At 38.9% G+C, this 18,943-nt stretch overlaps 1 protein-coding gene across 1 annotated transcript in view; it reads right to left on the bottom strand.

The window, feature by feature from the left end:
• Positions 1–17,111, bottom strand: part of sall1a (spalt-like transcription factor 1a) — a 188,709-nt gene extending 171,598 nt beyond the window's left edge. Inside the window, 2 exon segments of the mRNA XM_028581758.1 lie at positions 8,504–8,637; positions 16,973–17,111. Coding sequence (XP_028437559.1) covers positions 8,504–8,637; positions 16,973–17,007 — 169 coding nt within the window. The 5' untranslated portion in view covers positions 17,008–17,111.
• Between the last annotated feature and the right edge of the window lie 1,832 nt (positions 17,112–18,943).

Here is an 18,943-nt window from a genome sequence, read left to right as displayed (position 1 = left end):
TGACATTTCAGAGCAAATAAAATGTCCCCCAGCTGTCTAAGTAACTGGGTTTATATCCCCTCTTCCGTCTTTTTTATATTTCGACAGCAAGGAACCCAGAAACAATCCTTTCATAAGTGTCACACAGAGACTCCAAAAGTTAACCAACAGTTAACATCTGTTTTTTCTAGGTTACTAGCTTCCATTACACCTGAACAAACTATTACACAAAGTGTGTCTGTTACATTTCTTTAACCCATTGTTTAAGAAGGATGGGGCTGTCTTGAGTTTCCATTAGCTCAAAAAATGAATTGTGCAATGCCTTTAAAAGCTTTTATACACCAAGCACACCACAAATCATTTGACAGACAATGTTATGATGTGTCTCCTGTCTCAGTGCAGGGGCTGACTCGAGGGCAGAGTCACTCCTGCCTGATAAACACTCCTTTAGCTCTCTATAGACATAGCCTAGGGGGGAGTGAATGGGAAAATGTACAACCTGTGCTTGGATTACAGCTGCAGAGCCATTGAAAGACAGGTTAATGGTAATATCATAGAATGACCTCAACTTTGATTTCAATAAACTCATTAAAATTTGAGACAAGTCATTCCACTTGATTCAAGTGTCTTGTAAATGGCTCATGAATGTCCATTTATTTTTTATAAACACTGGGGTCAGTTACTTATCAGGCCTGGCAGAGGGACACTAACTCAAAAGTGGTTCTCGTCTTTGTCTTTGCATAGAGGCAGCACGGATGACAGTAAAACAAACAATTGAAGAGGAATATAAAACAAGACACAGACCTCATCCTGTCAATGTCAGAGAGGCCCTTACATGTACACACCCACAAAACGTGATGAGTTTCACATATCATCTCTCATCGCTGGCCCCTTGTCTTACTGCCTTTTAAGCACTTTACTTTATAGTGAACAAGACCTTATGAATACCGCTGAGCTGTGAGTGACCAAATCAGAACAACAGGTTACATGATGGCCTCAGACCCCCAAAAACATTTGGGGTCATACACATCTATTACAAAACAATAAGGAACATTTCCTGAGCATATAGTAACACACAAAATAAATGTCACATACATAACTAAAACATAAAATATATTCTGAAAAGCCACAAAACTATAGGTCCTATGACATGCTGCTTTTTGGATGCTTTTATATAGGCCTTAGTGGTCCCTAATACTGAAGTCTTTTTCCCAAAATTCAGCCTTGGTGCAGAATTACAGCCACTAGAGCCAGTCCCACAATGAGCTTTCCTTAGGACGTGCCATTTCTGTGTCTGTAGCTTTAAATGCTATTGAGGAGAGAGGGGGGCAAGGTGGAGGGTGGGGGTGTGGCCTTGACTAACTGCCATGCTTCGCTCGTTTGCAAGCCATGATGTCTCTCTCTTTCTCATGGGCAGTGAGCCAGAGAAAGACACTAACGTCACTTAAATGCCTGCGCTGCTCTCCGAGGCTCCGAAACAGACGAGGCAACAGAAACAGCGCTGCATTGTCATTTACCAGCAATTTACTGGTGAAATAAGTTATTGTTATAATGGCCTTTGCGATAAACAAGTTGTTCTTTAATGACGCCTACTGTCGTTTTGTTCTCGTTTTGTTTTTGTTTTGTTTTTTTAAGTATCGGTTCAGGCACCGTTTAGGCACTGGCATCGTTTTAAAAGCATTGTTTTAGCACCGGTAGCAAAAAAAAAAAATCAAAACGATACCCAACCCTAACGTAAGGGCTGCCATGTTTGCCTATGTTGGCTAGTGTTTAAAGCTGCATTTTATTAGGCCACTAGGGTGCAGAAAAACAGCAAATTAAGCTGACAGGTGCATAAACCCTAACACATCAACTAATATTTTAAGATGCTATGACTATAAAGTTAGCAAAAATTGCTTACTTACAAATACATTTTATATGCCAGAAGAAAATAATGCATATAATATGTAAAATTCCTTAACAATTCTGATCACACACACAAGAATATTACTATTTTTCTTTTCTTCTCTATTAATTCAAACATGTTCACTTTAAAAGTGAGAAAAGAACAGAAAGGTAGTAAATGCTATAATGAAGAGAATTTTGCCAGAGTGACTAAAATCTCAAAACATATGCTGCTGTTTCTGACACTATCTAACAAACACACTCTTTCTCTCACTCTCTCACACTATTTATTCTTTTGTTTCTGTAAAGTAGTACTACTACTACTACTACTACAAGCAAAATCCTTACATAATGTACCTTGATGTTTTTTCTCCTTATTGAAGCTCCAGTGTTTATGCTCCAAGACAGCAAAACATGTGTTTTGATGGATTACATGAGCATTTGTGATTCAAATCAATAAGCAATTCTCACTGACAGATGCTATGGATTGACATATTCCAATCAGGTCCATCAAAAATAAAGTATTTGGATTAGACAATGCCCGTTGGCGGAATTGACCAGCCAATTAAGTTAATACAGATGTCAAAAGGTTTTGAGACGCACCCACCCTCAACAACACAACTTCAGTAAATGTGACAGATCCAAAATGTCCCATGTGAACGCCACCTAAGTCTCATCTGCACTGTGACAAGGGACTTGCTTCCTTTACTCTAACATTAGGAATCCAGCTCATCCAAGACTATAGCATCTTTAAGTTGAGTTATTCGCTGTAGTCTGATAGATCACCTTCTCAGCTTGACTTGTGTGGTTCGAGGCAATTTCATTTTCCAACCCTCTCAGAAGTTATCTAAATGGATTGTACAATAATCTGTTGTGCCCTGAAACCATGGAGCAAACAATTATTCTGTGTTCAAATGTTTGACAGGAAAAATTAGTAACAATCACCAAGAGAGCAGGTGTTTTTCTTTTTCCTTCTCTCTCTCCCTCCCCCCTTCCTTAGTGCCCGCAGCAGAAAAGGTTGTGTACAAGGCTAGTATTGATTTTGAAACCATTCGACAAAGAATAAATAAGACGGGAGAGGAGGGAGGCCTTAGCCATGAACTTTTTGATCAATCAACATGTCACACCTGGAACCAAATTCAATTCTTATTTATCAAAATCCCCTGCTTGGTTAAAATGCTATGCAATGATGCTTTGCAGCGGCCCTTAACAGTCCTTTGAGCCACAGGCATCACTGTCGCCGGCATAGATTTCATGACAGAAATACTTTGCTGTGAAATCTTTATCACATGAAGACAATAAATTCATTTGAATTGCATGAGGTCATGTATTCGCAGAGATGTGAGACACATGGCATTTTGTATTTATACAAAGGATTGCCAATGTCAGAGAACATGCAAACCACTACTGACTGAAATAACATGCTATATGGTGTAAGATTTGTAGTTGTTGCTGTGTAGGTTGAGCATACAATTGCATTCATGTCCACAGATGAGCAGCTATTACTTTTTATTTCTGTGGGTCTGCCACAAACCCTGTAATTTCTGACAACCTTTATGTATGTTCATAAAACAGAGATCAGAGGTCTGGATCCAACCAGTGATTTCACAACAATACAGCCTGATGAACGCTGAACACCCAGCACAGCTTCACTCAAAGACGCCTGATTAGGAAATCCATTTTGTGTCATCTAGCCATGAAGTCAGATAAAAGCTTCCATGACTTGTGTTATTATTGAAGGAAAATGGAAAAGGGGTCACATTTTTACAGCTGTTCAACAATACAACCACTCAGCCACCTTTGCGCCACCACTATCCCTTCATGCACCTCCACTTAACCCACGCTTCTCTCTTTGCCAGTGGCATAGTAATATTTTTTTTAAGCACAATGGGTACAGGATGGGGGTTAGAGAAGGGATGAAACTTCCTTTGACGGGTCAACAATCCATCACAAGGTTAGCACAGACATATCTGTGGGCAATTTGAACTGTAAGAAGAAACTGGAGCAACTGGAGGACCCTCATGGGAGGGATATGCCAACAAAAGCAGAGCACAAATGCAAACTCAGTTGTTGTTCGGACAATGCTAAACACTGAGCCATTGTGTCAACATCACAATTCACAACTGTGGCTTTGAAATGAAAACAAGCATGCTATAAATGACAACATAATGTTTATTTACACATCAAACACTCAAATAAATTGTGTGTGTAAGAGAGATAAGGCGAATTAAAGCAAATGCTCTACTGATTATAACAGCAGGGTTTTTCTGTGTATTCTCATGGATCATTTCTGCGCCCATAAACTGTAAGTAATATCAAGTATCATATAAAGACAAAGAAACTGCTTGTAAATAGCCAATTTAACCCTGAATTACCCAAGTCAAACCTATTCTGGCTATATTTTTTGATAACCTTTTATCTCATGATGATATTATGCAGACCTGATTCACACACTAAGTAAAATACTTCATTATCAATAATACCAGTACAAATATGCATTCATAATTATTTAAGAGTTCAACTCTCCAAGTGGTCCTGCCATGGTGTTACGCTAGGGAATCCTTACCTACTGTAACACAAAAAAAACACCCATTTCCTGTTCCCATGCAGTTTTAGCTTTGATGATAAATTGATTATCAAATAACATAAAAGTGGTGTAAATCTGCAAGATTAATGCCCTCTGGTGAGGGCTTAAGGTGAGTTAATTCTCCCATGGTCCAATAACAAGATGCGAGCAGAATAAGGAAGCTAAAAGGGGAAAGGGTTTTTGTTTAGAGGGGTGGAATAGAGGGGAATCGCAAATGTAATGGTTGTAGTAAGTGTCATTTTAATATTACAGCAGTTAAAAAAAGTTGTATGTATTCTTCCCCTTCCAAAAGGCAAAATGCCTTAAATAAAATGGCAACTAACTATAAATAAAAGAGCTGCTCAATGGCCATGTATAATGATGTGACAGTGAGTAGTTTCTAAGTGTTATTGTCTTAATATACTGTGTTGTGAACTACACCACAGGAAACGTTGCCGATTGGCTATATTACTGTCCTCCATGGCGGCATTATCAAAGATTTAAGAAGACCAGAAACTCACTATAGCATAATTCTGGCTAGACAGACAGAAAGAGACAGATGGAGATGAGGAAAAAGAGATTAAGTTGATATTTCAGATGAATTTCTTTGTATGGATATATTTAGCTTGAAAATTGATTCAGCTAATATCCCCCCTTAGTTATGTGAAAATAAAGAATCATTTGAGGAAAGGTGTTACAGTGAAATTCCTATTTTCAAATCATGAATGAAAGTTCATTCCCAGACAGTGAATAATCATTCTAAAATGCTTATGGCAATTACTAGTGTGAGATGCAATAAGAGCTGTGTGTTTTGACAATTTAGATTTGGATTAAACCTGGCTTAATAGGATCATTTTTCTCACAAAATATACTCCTTCAAAACCGGGCAATCAAGTATTATGAATTATACATGCATTGAATTAAGTGTCTAATGTCATTAATATGTCTCATTAGTTTGCATTGAGTTTGGGAGATTTTCCCCTGTGTGACTCCTCCATCAAAAGGAGAATGGTTGGTTGGTTGGGGGAGAATAACAGTATTTGCATTGAGCACAGGCGCCATTGTGTCAATGTCAAATGGAGTGTTTGTAATGTCTATCTCTGTTGCTGGAAAGCATGAGCTTTATTCATTTCAAATATTTTCAGTGATGCATTAGTGTCAGGATGTGCCGGTTCCATTTCTCAGAGACGAGCAGAAGCCTGACAGCCCTGGCGGATGTGTAAATACAACAGAAAACACTTAACTATGAGATCATCTGCACAGGGTTATTAATCTTGCTTTTTAAGGGCCTGTGTGGCCTGACTCCATCTATGATCCTCCTAGCCTGGTGTTGCTATATTCTGAACCATGTTATCCGCCCGGGAAAAAAAAAAAAAAAAAAAAAAAACATTAAGGAGATGGATATATTTTGGGGATGGTTGGAAAACAAAAGGAACACACAAGCGCTGGGTTATGGGTTAAGGGCACATTTACAATGGGCTTCTTTGTTTGGATGGGATACCACACAGGGCATAACGGCTGCTGCTGCTGTAAATCCACACGTCTTAGCTGATGAGTGAGTCCTTGCACAGTGGAAGAATGCAAAGAGAAATCTGCTTTTAGAAGAGCAGACTTTTTTCTAATATACCTGGGCTAAGTGTCTATACAGTATTTTGCATATGACTTTTATAACAGGAGCAGCCTACGTCACATTAATACAGTTACTCACTTGGAAACTGGCACACTTGGTATTCCCGGTCATGTCCCCCACACAGAATGGGTCTCAATCCTATTTATTCAAGGCACATCTCAAAACTCAAAACAGCCACTAAGCATGTATTGCAATGCATTAAATTCTGATACCTAACATGAAAAATGAATCACTCCTGCTAACATTGTAGACTGCTTGAAAAAGATCACCTGCAATTGTGTTATCCTAAATATATTCATAACAACTCACTGGAGGTTATTCTCTGCGATTCCAGCACAAGCCACGGCATATATTGTGCGTATTTTTTCGCAACACTGCCTTCTAGATATGCAATGACCCATGTATCATCTCTGGTGGTGCTGATTCAAGGGGTGATGACATCTCCCTGTTGCAAGGCCACAAACACTAAAACACAGGCCAATGATGCGTTGTAACTCTACAACCATAGCAATCCATGTCCACAGCATCAAAATTATTTATATTAAGACAGTAAATGTCCTTATTGTTGAACCCTAGAGTTACCATAGCTAAATGACCAGCAGGGGTTAAAGCAGCCAGAAGTATAAATATACTTATATATGTCATGTTATATAAGATCTTTTTATCCATTAATGATTATTTAAATCTGTCATGCTGTAAAAAGGTGCATAGAGGGCGGTCATGCAGGCTTTACATTAGACAAGGAGGCTTCTTATAAGGAGACACATCAACCTTAGCCATGTTGAATTCAATCCAGGTATGTTTCAATTAATTAGCACTAAATAAATTATGTTCAAGGAGCCTATTTAGAGGTTTTATTCTCAAGACATAAAAGCCATTAATTATCAGGGTCAATGTGAGATAGGAAGATAACAGGGAGCGAGAGGTGCATTGAAATAAGTGAAACAGGTTGAATTCTAAATGTCAATTAAACTAGCACTAAACTTTATCGCTAAGAGAAACATAAAAAATACTGATACATTTTTGTGTTCATGGTTGTCTGACAGACAGCCATTTTTTTTAAATAAAAACATAGTGCACAACTGAAACAAATAAACATTCCCTTGAAATTACTCTTCCTTGTTTTTGAGTATCCAGGGAGGCAGGTGAAGTCTGCCCTTATTACCAATGTCAGAGATTCGATTAAGCACGAGGAAAGCAAATGATCCCAATGAACTAATGATTAATCCGGCAGGTCTATTTACTAATGTACCAGAATGCATTAGAGGCATAAGTTAATGGGGACAGGACATCAATTCAAATACAAATGAACCACATTTGCATTGGACGCTTATTGACTGGTGTAACAAAACGAATTACAAAAGGTAATCTACTTATAAACCTTAGAGACGGATGAAACATGATTCCCAACATATCTACAATTTAACTTGGGTGCATTCTTGCCTCCAGAAATGACAGCATCAATACAAACAGATTGACCGGTCTGTCATCAAAATAAAACATCCTTTCAAATTAAAAGGGAGGCTAGAAATAATTAACCTGATTTCCTGTCAGTGCTTAAAGACAACAGTTCACTCTGATCAGGCAAGACAACTTGTGCTCTTACTCTGGAAGCTATAACCCCATAAGTATGACCTCAAGCATATTTGGATTTATACAACATATTGTAAATCAAAAAAAGACAAAAAGGTGTTTACTGCTGAGTTGTAACTAACTGCCAACATGTCTATAAGTGGCAGATATTTTCCCACACTCGTCTCAGTCAGGCAAAGGACAGTGTGGGGGATCGTCAGACCTGCCAGAGGCGATAGTGCAGTGGCACTCCTGAAATGGCTCCAGCCCAGCACAGGGCCTTCCCTAGGGGTGAGTAAAAAAGTAAAAAAAAATTAAAATACTCCACCCGCTTTGTGGATGAAAGGCCCAGACTTAATCCTCGCTTTGCTCTTGTACATAGATGAACATGAAAGCCCACTTCTGTGGATTGCTTCTCTCTGGGCCCTTGGGTACAGCGCTGGACCCAGAGCTCAGTCTTATCAATAATGCTGCACTCTTAACTATAGGCTTAAATTGGTGGAAAATATTCCACAATTTGACGGAAATCTATCCATCCCCTCTTCCCAGCGGTAATGACACTTTTGCTAGCTTGTCTAATACCATCTAGTAAGTGATTTTTGTAAGGGGAGGAGGGGGGTTTAAAAAGAGAAAAGCAGCAGTTCTATTTGATGTTTCGATCTGGGATTGATCTCAGAGGAAAGACTCACATTCTGAAAGTAGGATTATTGGCTTCACTGGCTCTCCTCAGATGTCAAAGATCTTTGAACAGCCTTGTAAAGTGCACTACTTCCAGGCTGCTGGTGAACTGCTTATGAACTCATCAAAAGAGCACCTGTCTCCATATTAATGAGGCGCCATGTTCTTGACAAGGGTCCTCTTCCCACACATACCTGGTCCCTTGAGAACCTCACCGCTTTTCCTGGAAACCGCAGAACAAGGGGGCTTCTCATCCTCGAGCTGGTGTCTCCTCACATTCACACTGTGGAGCAAACTCACCCAATCATCCAAGGTACAGAGTGCCACACTGCAGGTAGAAAGAATCACAAACGATGAGTAGAAATACAGCAATGCAGATTTGAAAACACATGCTACAACATTCAGTGTATGGGACAGTATAAGGATGGAAGGCATGCTGCAGACAGCTGACTATATATTGCAGTCTGTAAGTTCAACGACTAAACAGCTTCTGTACTTTACTCCTGTAAAAATCCTGTGGTAGTAAAACAATATCACACAAAAAACACATTTCTTTTCAGCATTTCCTGTTGTTATTTCCTCTCTGTAGGTTGGATTCTTTTAAGGTGTTTTATGGTAAATTCCTCTTGCTATTTCCTAAAATACAAAATATGCTGTTTGTAGGTCATACTTGGGGCAAACATACATTTTAAAATAATTCTGTATATGTCTGTAATAACAGAAAGACAGTCTAAACTGTTAAAGTCAGTTGAAGAGAGCGTTGTCGGTAGCCTAACAGTTGACAGGCTTAGTAGTTAACGACACGCTAACACGCTGATGGATTCTGTGTTTTTGTGTGTTTAGCTGAGCTGGATTAGAGAATATTTGGTTAAAACCGATCGGTGATGGTGTTTTGCCCGCATGTGTCTCTGTGAAGTTTGCTGTATGATGTAATGTACCCCTGGTGTATTTTATGTGGAGTGAGCACTGCAACGGACTCCATTTAAAAATAACTTTTTAAATGCTACATTGCTTTTCAGCAACCAGTTGTATGGTAACTAGGGAGGCAATTTGGCCGTGTGTGCTCTGATTTCCTGGCATTTGCTCCTGCTGTTTTTCACCACTGTTTTGGAAGAAGGAAATAACGGGAGTGCACAGGTGAACCAGCTTTAAAAGTGACATCATTTGGTTTTAAATAACTCTCTCACAATGTAATTCATGCCGATGTGAAGAGTGGTTCATGTGGATTTCAAAAAGTAAGTCGAAGAAACTTTTAAGAAACTTTAAAGTTTTACATTTCCGGAAGTAGGTGGGGTGGTAGCGCGTGTCCATCAACCAGGTCAAAGCAGTCAAAACACTGTACTGTCTAAACAGAATTATGTGAAAACACATGATCAGCGAGTCATATATAACAAGATAGCGACAAAATTAGATAAATATTTGGTAATGGGTAGTGATAGGTAAAGAAGTGCAAGGGCTTCTGCTGCGTATTGGAGGATGGGGGTGTTAGTGATAAAAGTGGTCTTATGTGGGGGGTTGCTGCTAAGGCTATGGTGGTGGAGGAGTGGGGGGTAGCAGCATGGCAGAACTGTAATTGATAATGTAAAGGCAGATGGGGGTCTCCAGGGAGACAGAAAGAATCCAAGCAGATGGCCAAATTGCCGCTTATTTATGTGGAGCAGAGGACTCAGCCCCCTCGTCCGCATGGTATGATGGATCATTATAGCTCTCTGTGCATAAACACCAATATGCTTTTAAATCTGGACGGAAAAGCTGAAGAAAGCCAACAAGCAAAAGTGCCATATTTCAAAAGGTGCTGTCAGGAGCATGAGGGTGGAGGGGAGGGGGGGGGGGAGGTACAATGCTACAATGAATGTAATTAAAGGCCATCCACTCACAACCTCTACTGTCTACCCCCTTCCACCACAAAAGCATGGTAAGGATCTGTTTCCATCTGTACTCAATGCTGGTGTGTCAACAGATTCACCAGGTAAGGAGCAGAAAACAACAGACATCTTTCCTATAGAGGCCCAATGTATGCAGCGCATTTTCTATTTCTTCAGCAGGAATCTAGATAAGGATGAGTCAAAGTAAAACAAACGCACCAGCACCCACGCTCGCTCACACACACACACACACACACACACACACACACACACACACACACACGATAGTGGTCATTGTGTTTTGATGACACACACGGCCATTATCTTCGATCAGCTGTTGTGTGCGCAGACACAGACAGATTGGTTAATATGGTTGAGGCCCCTTTGATCTCACCCCGTCCCTTGGTTAACTCTATTAATGTCACCTCAGACGACCTATTTCATATTTACTAAGTCTCTTTCATCTCCCCATGCAGTAATTGGTCTCCTAATGCGCGAGCACTGGTGTGAAAGCCATCCATCGGACTGAAATTACAGAGCATGCTCTCCCTTCTTCTCATAAAGACCCTTCAATACTAACCAGCTTTCAGTGTTTGGGATTGTAGCTTTAAGCAACTGTTCTTAATCATTGTACAAAGTTGTCCATCTTTGGTCAAATAAAATTGCATTAATAGAACAAAAACAGCCCCGAAAACTCACAGCTACTAACTGCGATAAATTATTGTGTCTCTTTGTTCAACAAAAGATTGGAGATAAACTGCTTATATATAGATTTTGCACTGGAGTTAATGCAAATTGGATTGGTTCTCTGAAACATTGAAAAAGATACTGCACAGGACTTTTGTTGATAATTAAATAAATTGCAGCGTTGCAGGGTAGCTAAGTAGATGGAGGAAGAACAATGTGGAGACTATGTGTGTTTGCTAGCTCAACTGAGGCCAGATATATGCCCAGCTAACCAGAGGTTAAGTGATCCCCGGTAAAACAACAAAACAGTTTGGCTAATCCGCTGGTTGTCCGATTTATATATTGTTAGCTAACTCATAAACATGTGACATCCAAACATAACCCTCTTGTACCTCCCCAGAACTACTTCTCAGCCAGTTACCCACTACTTTAGACTCCTCCCTCAATACAATCACTGCAAACCAAAACACATGTTAACAGGAATTTATATCCAGCATTACCATATGTGAATTCTAAATTTTAATTGCATAATTTAGAGTTATTCTTATCATTGGTTCATAAACTCAAGGACTTGGCTGTGTGATACCCAGAAAACCTCAATTATGCAACAACCAAAAACCTTTAAAGACTATTTAAGATACTGCTGTTTATTCACTATCAAACCTCTAAAAGGATTATATCAATTGGTATAATGGTTTTTAAATGGTTAACTGTACATATTATAGAGAGGGTTGCTTTTACCATTTAGCATTAGCAACCCATTTGCTGTTTAAATCTACAGACTACAGAAAAAAAGTGAAATTCATTAAATGGGGAATGTATAACGCCTCCCTGGGCCTCCCATATTTTACCTTCCAGAGTAACACCAGCGAATATTAATATTTGCTTTTCATTTCAAGCAGCAGTGGTACTCTGTTCAAGAGGAGTGAAAAAGGGAGGAGAGCCTGAGTGTGGCAAATATGGCCTTCAGACAGGATATTATAGTGACTAAGGGTGTTTGATCAGCCAATGAAATAGAAGTTCACTGTAATTGAGGATTTTTTTTTCAAAGGTAAAATGAAGACTCACATTGTGAGGCCTCATTAAAGCTGTGAGGTACAGGCTTTTTCTGTGCAGGAGACAATGATTGACAGAAGATGAGAAAAGTCACCCTGTCACAGCAATTGCCACCATACGTCTTTCTCAGACTAGCTGAAAGCAATAGCACTAGTTTTGGGAAGGGCTTACTTAACACCCCACATTACACTTCCCTTCAAAAAGAGAACAATCCCAACGTAAAAGAGCTATCTATTGTACAATTGAAGCACTTTGGGTTCTAAACGGAGAACTTAAACCTGAGTGATAGAACCTGTTTGGAGAGCCAATATCCAAAGCACCAAACACTGTGAAACATCACAAGGAAGCTAATCTGTAAGTGATTTACAACAGTGGAGGCCCTTGCACCCGATTTTAAGAAGTTCTGTTTGGTTTCTTTACAACCTGCGTGATGTAGTCCGTAGTATGGCAAATTTACCTGTAAGTTTATCGTAGCGTTGTACTAATCACTGTTATTGTAGCGACTGTAAACATGAATGGTCAGCACGAGTAGCCTGTGTGCCCTATGTGCCAAGAAAATGTAAAGCTCAGATGGCTTTAATACAGTTTAAATTATAACCACACTATAAAAAAGGAGCAATTTTGAGTTTAGCATTACAAGTACTACCCTGATTAACTTTTGCATAATGGAACTACTTTTTGGTGAAACGAAGGAGAACAAATGTTGTCTGTTGCTGTATGAAAACAGGTTTAAGGCTTGTTTCCTTGGTCAAATTAAATGTCCAAAAGAGTGCTTGTGTCCACAGTTACCAAAATAACATTGGAATTTAGTATTACGATATCCATATATTGGTCAAAACTACAACATCAAGATCTTCAGGTTGAAAAAAGTATAGGACAGAAGTAGCAACCCTCCAGCTTTCCAGGAAAGCACAGGATGAGCATGCCTCATGATATACTGTGTATATAACATGGCAACCACTGTTGAGGTCAATTAAATAAGGAAATGTCACAACTGATGTAAATGAATCACTAAAATGGTGACGTACTGAATAGGCTTTCTACATAGTAACAAAAACAAAACATAATTCATCTTAGCAACATATGCAGGAACCACAGACAAGTACAGAAGGAAAACTAGGCCATTTGCTTGAAATATTGGGCAATTTTCCATCATTCAAAATTATTCCTTAACCTCATGTCCAATAAAATGCCAGAGGAGCACTGATTCCACATGCAACAAATAGGAGGCGGGAGACTTGACAAGAAAGAGGGCCATGTTTCAGATTTAGGAGAGTGCCCACTCATTCTACACTTCAAAGAGAAATGTATGATTCTGTTAAAATGGTGTCAGTGCCTGCACTCAATTTTGGTAATAACTTGCTCCGAGAAAAAAAGAAAGAATCTGGAAGCAATTTGTGACAGTGCAGCCAATTTTTTCCTTTTCCTCTAACGAAAGTTATTCTAACTATTGACCTTCTCAGGGCTTGAATGGCATTTCCAAGCATTCTGGGATGCCACTGCCGCTCTCAAACGGAACTTTTTAATTCTGTGTGTCAGTGTTGTTTTAGGCCTCATCTCCTGGGTAAAGCACTTATTACCACACTATTTGAACAGTTGGCCTTCCTGCTATTCCTTTACTGTTGGTAACACAATATAAAATATATTCCAAAAAACTTTCAGTTATGAGGATTTTTATTTAAGGCAAAGGGAGGCACATTAAAAAAAAATTTATATACTTGTTCTAACTTTTCACTTACAACTGTGAACGTTTGTTTTCACTGCATGTCTATCACATTGGAAAATTGCCACAAAAACAGAAACAGACTCTATGATGTGATGTGTTTAAACAACCTGCTGAGCCCTCTTCCTTTAACACTGCTGCTCCCTTGTGGTGTATCCAGATATGATAGGCTGGTTTGACGAAGTGTTACTCCAATAGTCTCAGGTGATTAATTAGCAACAAGAAAAGAGATGGATGGTTGCGTTCATTCCTGTTGCAAGAGTTAATAAATAGAAGTTGAATTAGTTGTCTTTATGAATAGAAATATTAGAAAAACAGCTGCCTGCTTTGTTAAATTTTAACAATCCTACAATTGTAGAGAAAGGCTTCAGTTTGTTTGGTTTGATATTTGCCTCTTGTAAGTGTTCTTGACTTGCCAATTAGTCCTGCGGCAATGAGTTGGCTCGATGATCAATGTTAATACATATGGTGGCTGGCTGTATTAAATCTGATAATTGAAAGCCAATCCACACCTTCACATCACTCCACTCCCAAAGTCTAGTCCCTCAGTCATATCCTTGTCCTGCTGCCCCACCAACCTCATCCCGGCCGGTCTCTCACCAAAGCAATCAGGTAAATCCCACATTAACGCCTGGGAAACAGCCCATTAATATTTCACTTGTTTCCAAGCCTGTTTGTGCCATACATCAATGCCCAACCACTCCTTTCAAAGCCATACATTAGAACTATTTTCAAAATACTTCATTGTCAGCCTGTGGCAGCCTCATTACTTATTAAGATAAGAGAAAAAATGTGCAGTAGCAGTTGGTGGCTTAGCTTGCTTTAAAAGCTCCTTTCTACTGTTTCCACCTCTTCTGCCTGCCTCCTACTCCACCTCCTTCTCCTCCTCCGTTGTAGCCTACTCGTTTGTGTGCCAACGCTGTCAGAGAACCTATAGGAAGTTGCTTGGCTGAAAACAAGTGGGATGTTGGTTTAGTTAAGGCAAAAGAAAAGCATGCCTGCCATGCTGGGTAGAGAAAGTGTACTAAAATAACTGCTTAGCCAGCACTCTGCAAGCTCAGTCAAAGACTGTCAGTATTTGTAAAGCGTCAATTTGCCCTTAAATCTTCCAGAGGAATGTTACCAGCAACATATTTGGATGACGTATGTTGGGTGACGTGTGTACAGCATTTGACTATAAAATACAATAAAATGTGAACATCTTTCCATCATGTTAAGCTGTAGTAGTATAGTAACTGCCAGTAATTAGTTATACACTCTATAGCATAATAAATACAGGGCTATAATTCCCAAGAATGAAATGTGTCATTACAGCATGGTCTTAAAAAGCCAAGGCCTGTGTGGTGAAATGATCACAAATGATATGATAACTATGTATATCAGATAGTTTTCACTACAACTGAAATAGGATGCTTGACTACAAGTCAAAAAGCATTGTCAAAAAAAAATACAGTACAATATGGCATACAATTTTCTAAACTATATCACACTATTATTACACGAGAAACCAATTATTTTGTTTGGTTTGTGACAGTTTTTTGGAAATATTGCATAACAACAATGGTTTTAGATCTAATGTTAAAGAGGAACATAAAGCAGTTACATATTGGTAACTTCCTGATGATTCTGTGATTACTGGAGAAACAATTGGGCCTTAAGCATTAACATTTCAGGAAAAGTATTGTCATAATGAATGAAGGCTAAGAATCTTTACATTCATTGCCACCTAAAGGGCTAATGGCTTGATCAAAACCCCACTAGGAATGTCACCTCAGGCCTATCAAGAATATCTGCAGAGCAGTTCCAAAAGATTAGAAGGAATACTCTGCCATACTGGAGGGGTGACAACAAAAAAGAGATTGCATTGTTATTGCCTCATCCTCTCCGGCAAAACATATTAAATTGCTATGAAGGGTGTACAAAAACTACTACAAAAGGAAGAAAGGATCAGAGAGGCAGATGTTAGAAAGTTATAATCTTACTTTACTGTCACTCTTTCAGCATGATGGCATACCTTTGTAACTATGGGGAAACACTTCCAATGCTTCATGAAAGGTCTACCCATCAAAACCCTTGACAGCAGAGGGATGTTGTTATGACAGTGTTTTCAAATCCATTATATAAATGCTGTATATTACATCATACATCTATTAAATCTGAAGGCCCAAAATTGTGAAGACAATTTGTCAGGTAGGTTAATAAATTGAAACCAGGCAAAGAAGTGGAAATTAATACTCTAACAGAGTACTAACGGGAGGTGAACACTGGGTTGAAAGGAAAGTGGGTCTGGCATTAATTTCCTCAAGTGTCACAAAAGTTGCCAAAGTCTCCCGTGGAAAGTCAAGATAAAAAAAAAAGTATGCTAGTCTCATGTTGTCTGACTGACAAACTCTCCTGTGAACAGCATTCAAACCGCAGGTTCCTGTATGTCATTCACCATGTTGTCAAAGACCTGTATTAATCAATTAGTCAGATAACTACACTGTATACTGAATTTAGGAATTTGCACAAAAGATGTTTTGACTTGTCATAGCAGAAACAGCACAGGTGTGAGTAATAACCCTAATTATTTCATTTAAGTATGGCTATCCATGCCATTCAGCAAGCGATAATTATAGAATGACATAAGTGGAATCCAGCCATCATTATTAATCCAGCTAACGTTAAGACAAAATGTCTAGTGACAGCACAGTGACAAGGGCTTGTGTCACTGGTCTTTACCTTCACAAAGTGGGCTTTGTTACATCAAAACCACAGTAAAAAAAAAAAAACCTTTTCATCGTGTAAAGCAACTGCAATTACTACAACTATAATTGTTTTGTTGATATTACCATTACCTAGCATAGGCCTACACCAAAACAACTGTAGCCTAGCTAATATTATAGATAGACGAAGACAACGGGGTCTAGCATACATACGTTTTATCGAGCTAAGTAGCAAAATAACTAACGTTAGCATTTAGTTTGAGTGCATTTTTTTGAGTGTTTTAAATAACTATATCGTTATATTATCAAAATACAGTATATCCAGCAATTAACATTTTACGTCATAAACCGCATACTTTCACCCAGTAAACACAGTAACAAAGCAAGAGGCAAGTGGCGTTATAACATTACCTAGCAACATTTCTCTTGAAAATGTCTTCATGCTTCTCTCGTCAACATGTGCATCTCTTAAAAGGCTACTGTGATTCAGTTTATCGCGGTCAGTTTTGTAAACGCTCTCTGCTGGCCGTGTTCTTCTCTTGTGTTTCGAGAAAACACTTTTGAGAAGAGCGAAATTGGGCATAATTTTTTTTCCCACTTTCTTTCCATTCAGATAGTCTGACCGACCTTTCACCTCTTCCCTCTGCCACTTTTCCCGTCATCCTCGCTGCCTCGCCGCAGTGAATAAAAGAGCAACAATCCTGTTTGATCTAGGCCTATTTTCATTGTAAACAGTAAAAGTTACTGTTGTGCATTATTAATAGGCTAAGTTAGGCTACATTTATTTATTTTTTTGTATTGAGGCGGACCAAGCCATCTGCCTCGACTGTAAAGCACTTTGGATCAATTTAATGTTGTTTTAAATGTGCTGTATAAATAAAGATGACTTGACTATAACTTACCTGCTTTCAACGGATCGGAAATTGGCTTTGTCATAGGAAAATAGTCAAATATCTCTGGCAATCATATGGCCAACAGTAGCTTATAAAAAACGAGGAATCCAGGTGGATATGTCCTTAAATATATTCCAATGAAAAACTGAAATTATTTTAAAGTTCCATTCATTTTATTACAATTAAAACACATTAGGAAAATTGAGACTTGAAAGAAATAATAAAAAAAATTAAATGTTCACTAACCTATGAATTACTTATACTTTTAGACATTTTTCGTTTGGGGGCAGTGGTGGCCAAGTGGTCAGAAGAGAGCTTGTGACTGGAAGGTCGCCGGTTCAATCCCCAGAATGACAGGGGAAAAAAATCTGGGTGGGGAAAGTGAAAGAGCAGTGCTTGTCCCTCCCTGATTACCACCACTGAGATGCCCATGAGCAAGGCTCTTAACCCCAACCGCGTGGAGCTGCTTAGTGGCCAGCAGATCAGACTGTGGTTGTACCGGGCACTTTACAGGTATGAACGTGTACTGTGTACACGTATGTGACAGGTCGTTGTTGGTTAAAAGAAAAAAAAATTCACACACCCTTAATGTTTCCAGCATGTGTTTGTGACTGTGCTCAATTAAAATAAAACATTATCTCTACATGACAACACTGCATTTTGAAACTTCTCTTCAGTTCCTTTGCTACTGTGTTATGGATTTAGGCTGACAACACAGGCACTCTCGCTTTAACGTCCAGTTCATTTCTCCTATTGACATTTTCAGTTAAGATAGTGTTTCTTAAAGATAAAATACATTTTTGGGGATAGCCTACTATGATAGCAACACCCTCGCACAGCAGTGATGGGTCAATCACACAGGAACAACTTGTTACCAGGAGACAGTGAAATATGATTTTGCAGGTTTCACTCGATGTATCTGCTGCTGGGAACATTGTCCATGAAACTTAATCTCCATTTGTAAAATAAATGTTTGGCGTATCACAGTAATGTCCCTCTGTATTTTTATTTACTGATACTGTAGTTTAAGACATGACATTACACGTTTTTTAAATGATAATTTATTTGCAAAATTATTGCAAATCATTGGTAAGAAGTAAGTGGTACATTGGGAAAATTCCTTTTTATACCTTCAGTGGGCTGCATTGCATTCCTGACAGTTATCACAAATTAAATTCTGGGAAATGTTTCCCAAACTAAAAAGATACAGTGCATTCTTCACAATCCAACACAGCCAACTTTAATAAAGGCAAAGCTTGGTCAGCACAGGTAATTTGATTAATGACTGAAGTAGGGATACATTTTTCAAACCACTCCCAAAGTGGGCACTTCCATGTACTTTTCCTAATGGTTTAAAAAAGCCGCTTGAGGGGTCGGGCAGATACAGTGCAGGGAGCATCATCTGTTCCCAAGCAGATTATTTACACTGTGCCTTTATCAGCCATCTAAACTCAGGCTATTTGTCATCACAGAGCAGACGACAAGCCCCGGAAACTGAGCATTTACTGTTAAATGGTGATGAATGGAGCAGCACTTCAATGGTCATACATCATTCAGGCATCAGCTATACATTGACCTCTCATCTTTCTCTGGATATTTGAGTTAATATTTAGTGTACTCATCATTTTGGCATCACATTTACAGTTACGGTTAAACCTGTAACACTGGGAAACTCGAGATAACATCCGATACCTATTGAATTTGA

This window comes from Perca flavescens, chromosome 1, assembly GCF_004354835.1.
Source record: "Perca flavescens isolate YP-PL-M2 chromosome 1, PFLA_1.0, whole genome shotgun sequence".
NCBI lineage: Eukaryota > Metazoa > Chordata > Actinopteri > Perciformes > Percidae > Perca > Perca flavescens.
The sequence above is the reverse complement of the archived record's forward strand: the minus strand, read 5'-3'. Positions and strand labels throughout refer to the sequence as shown.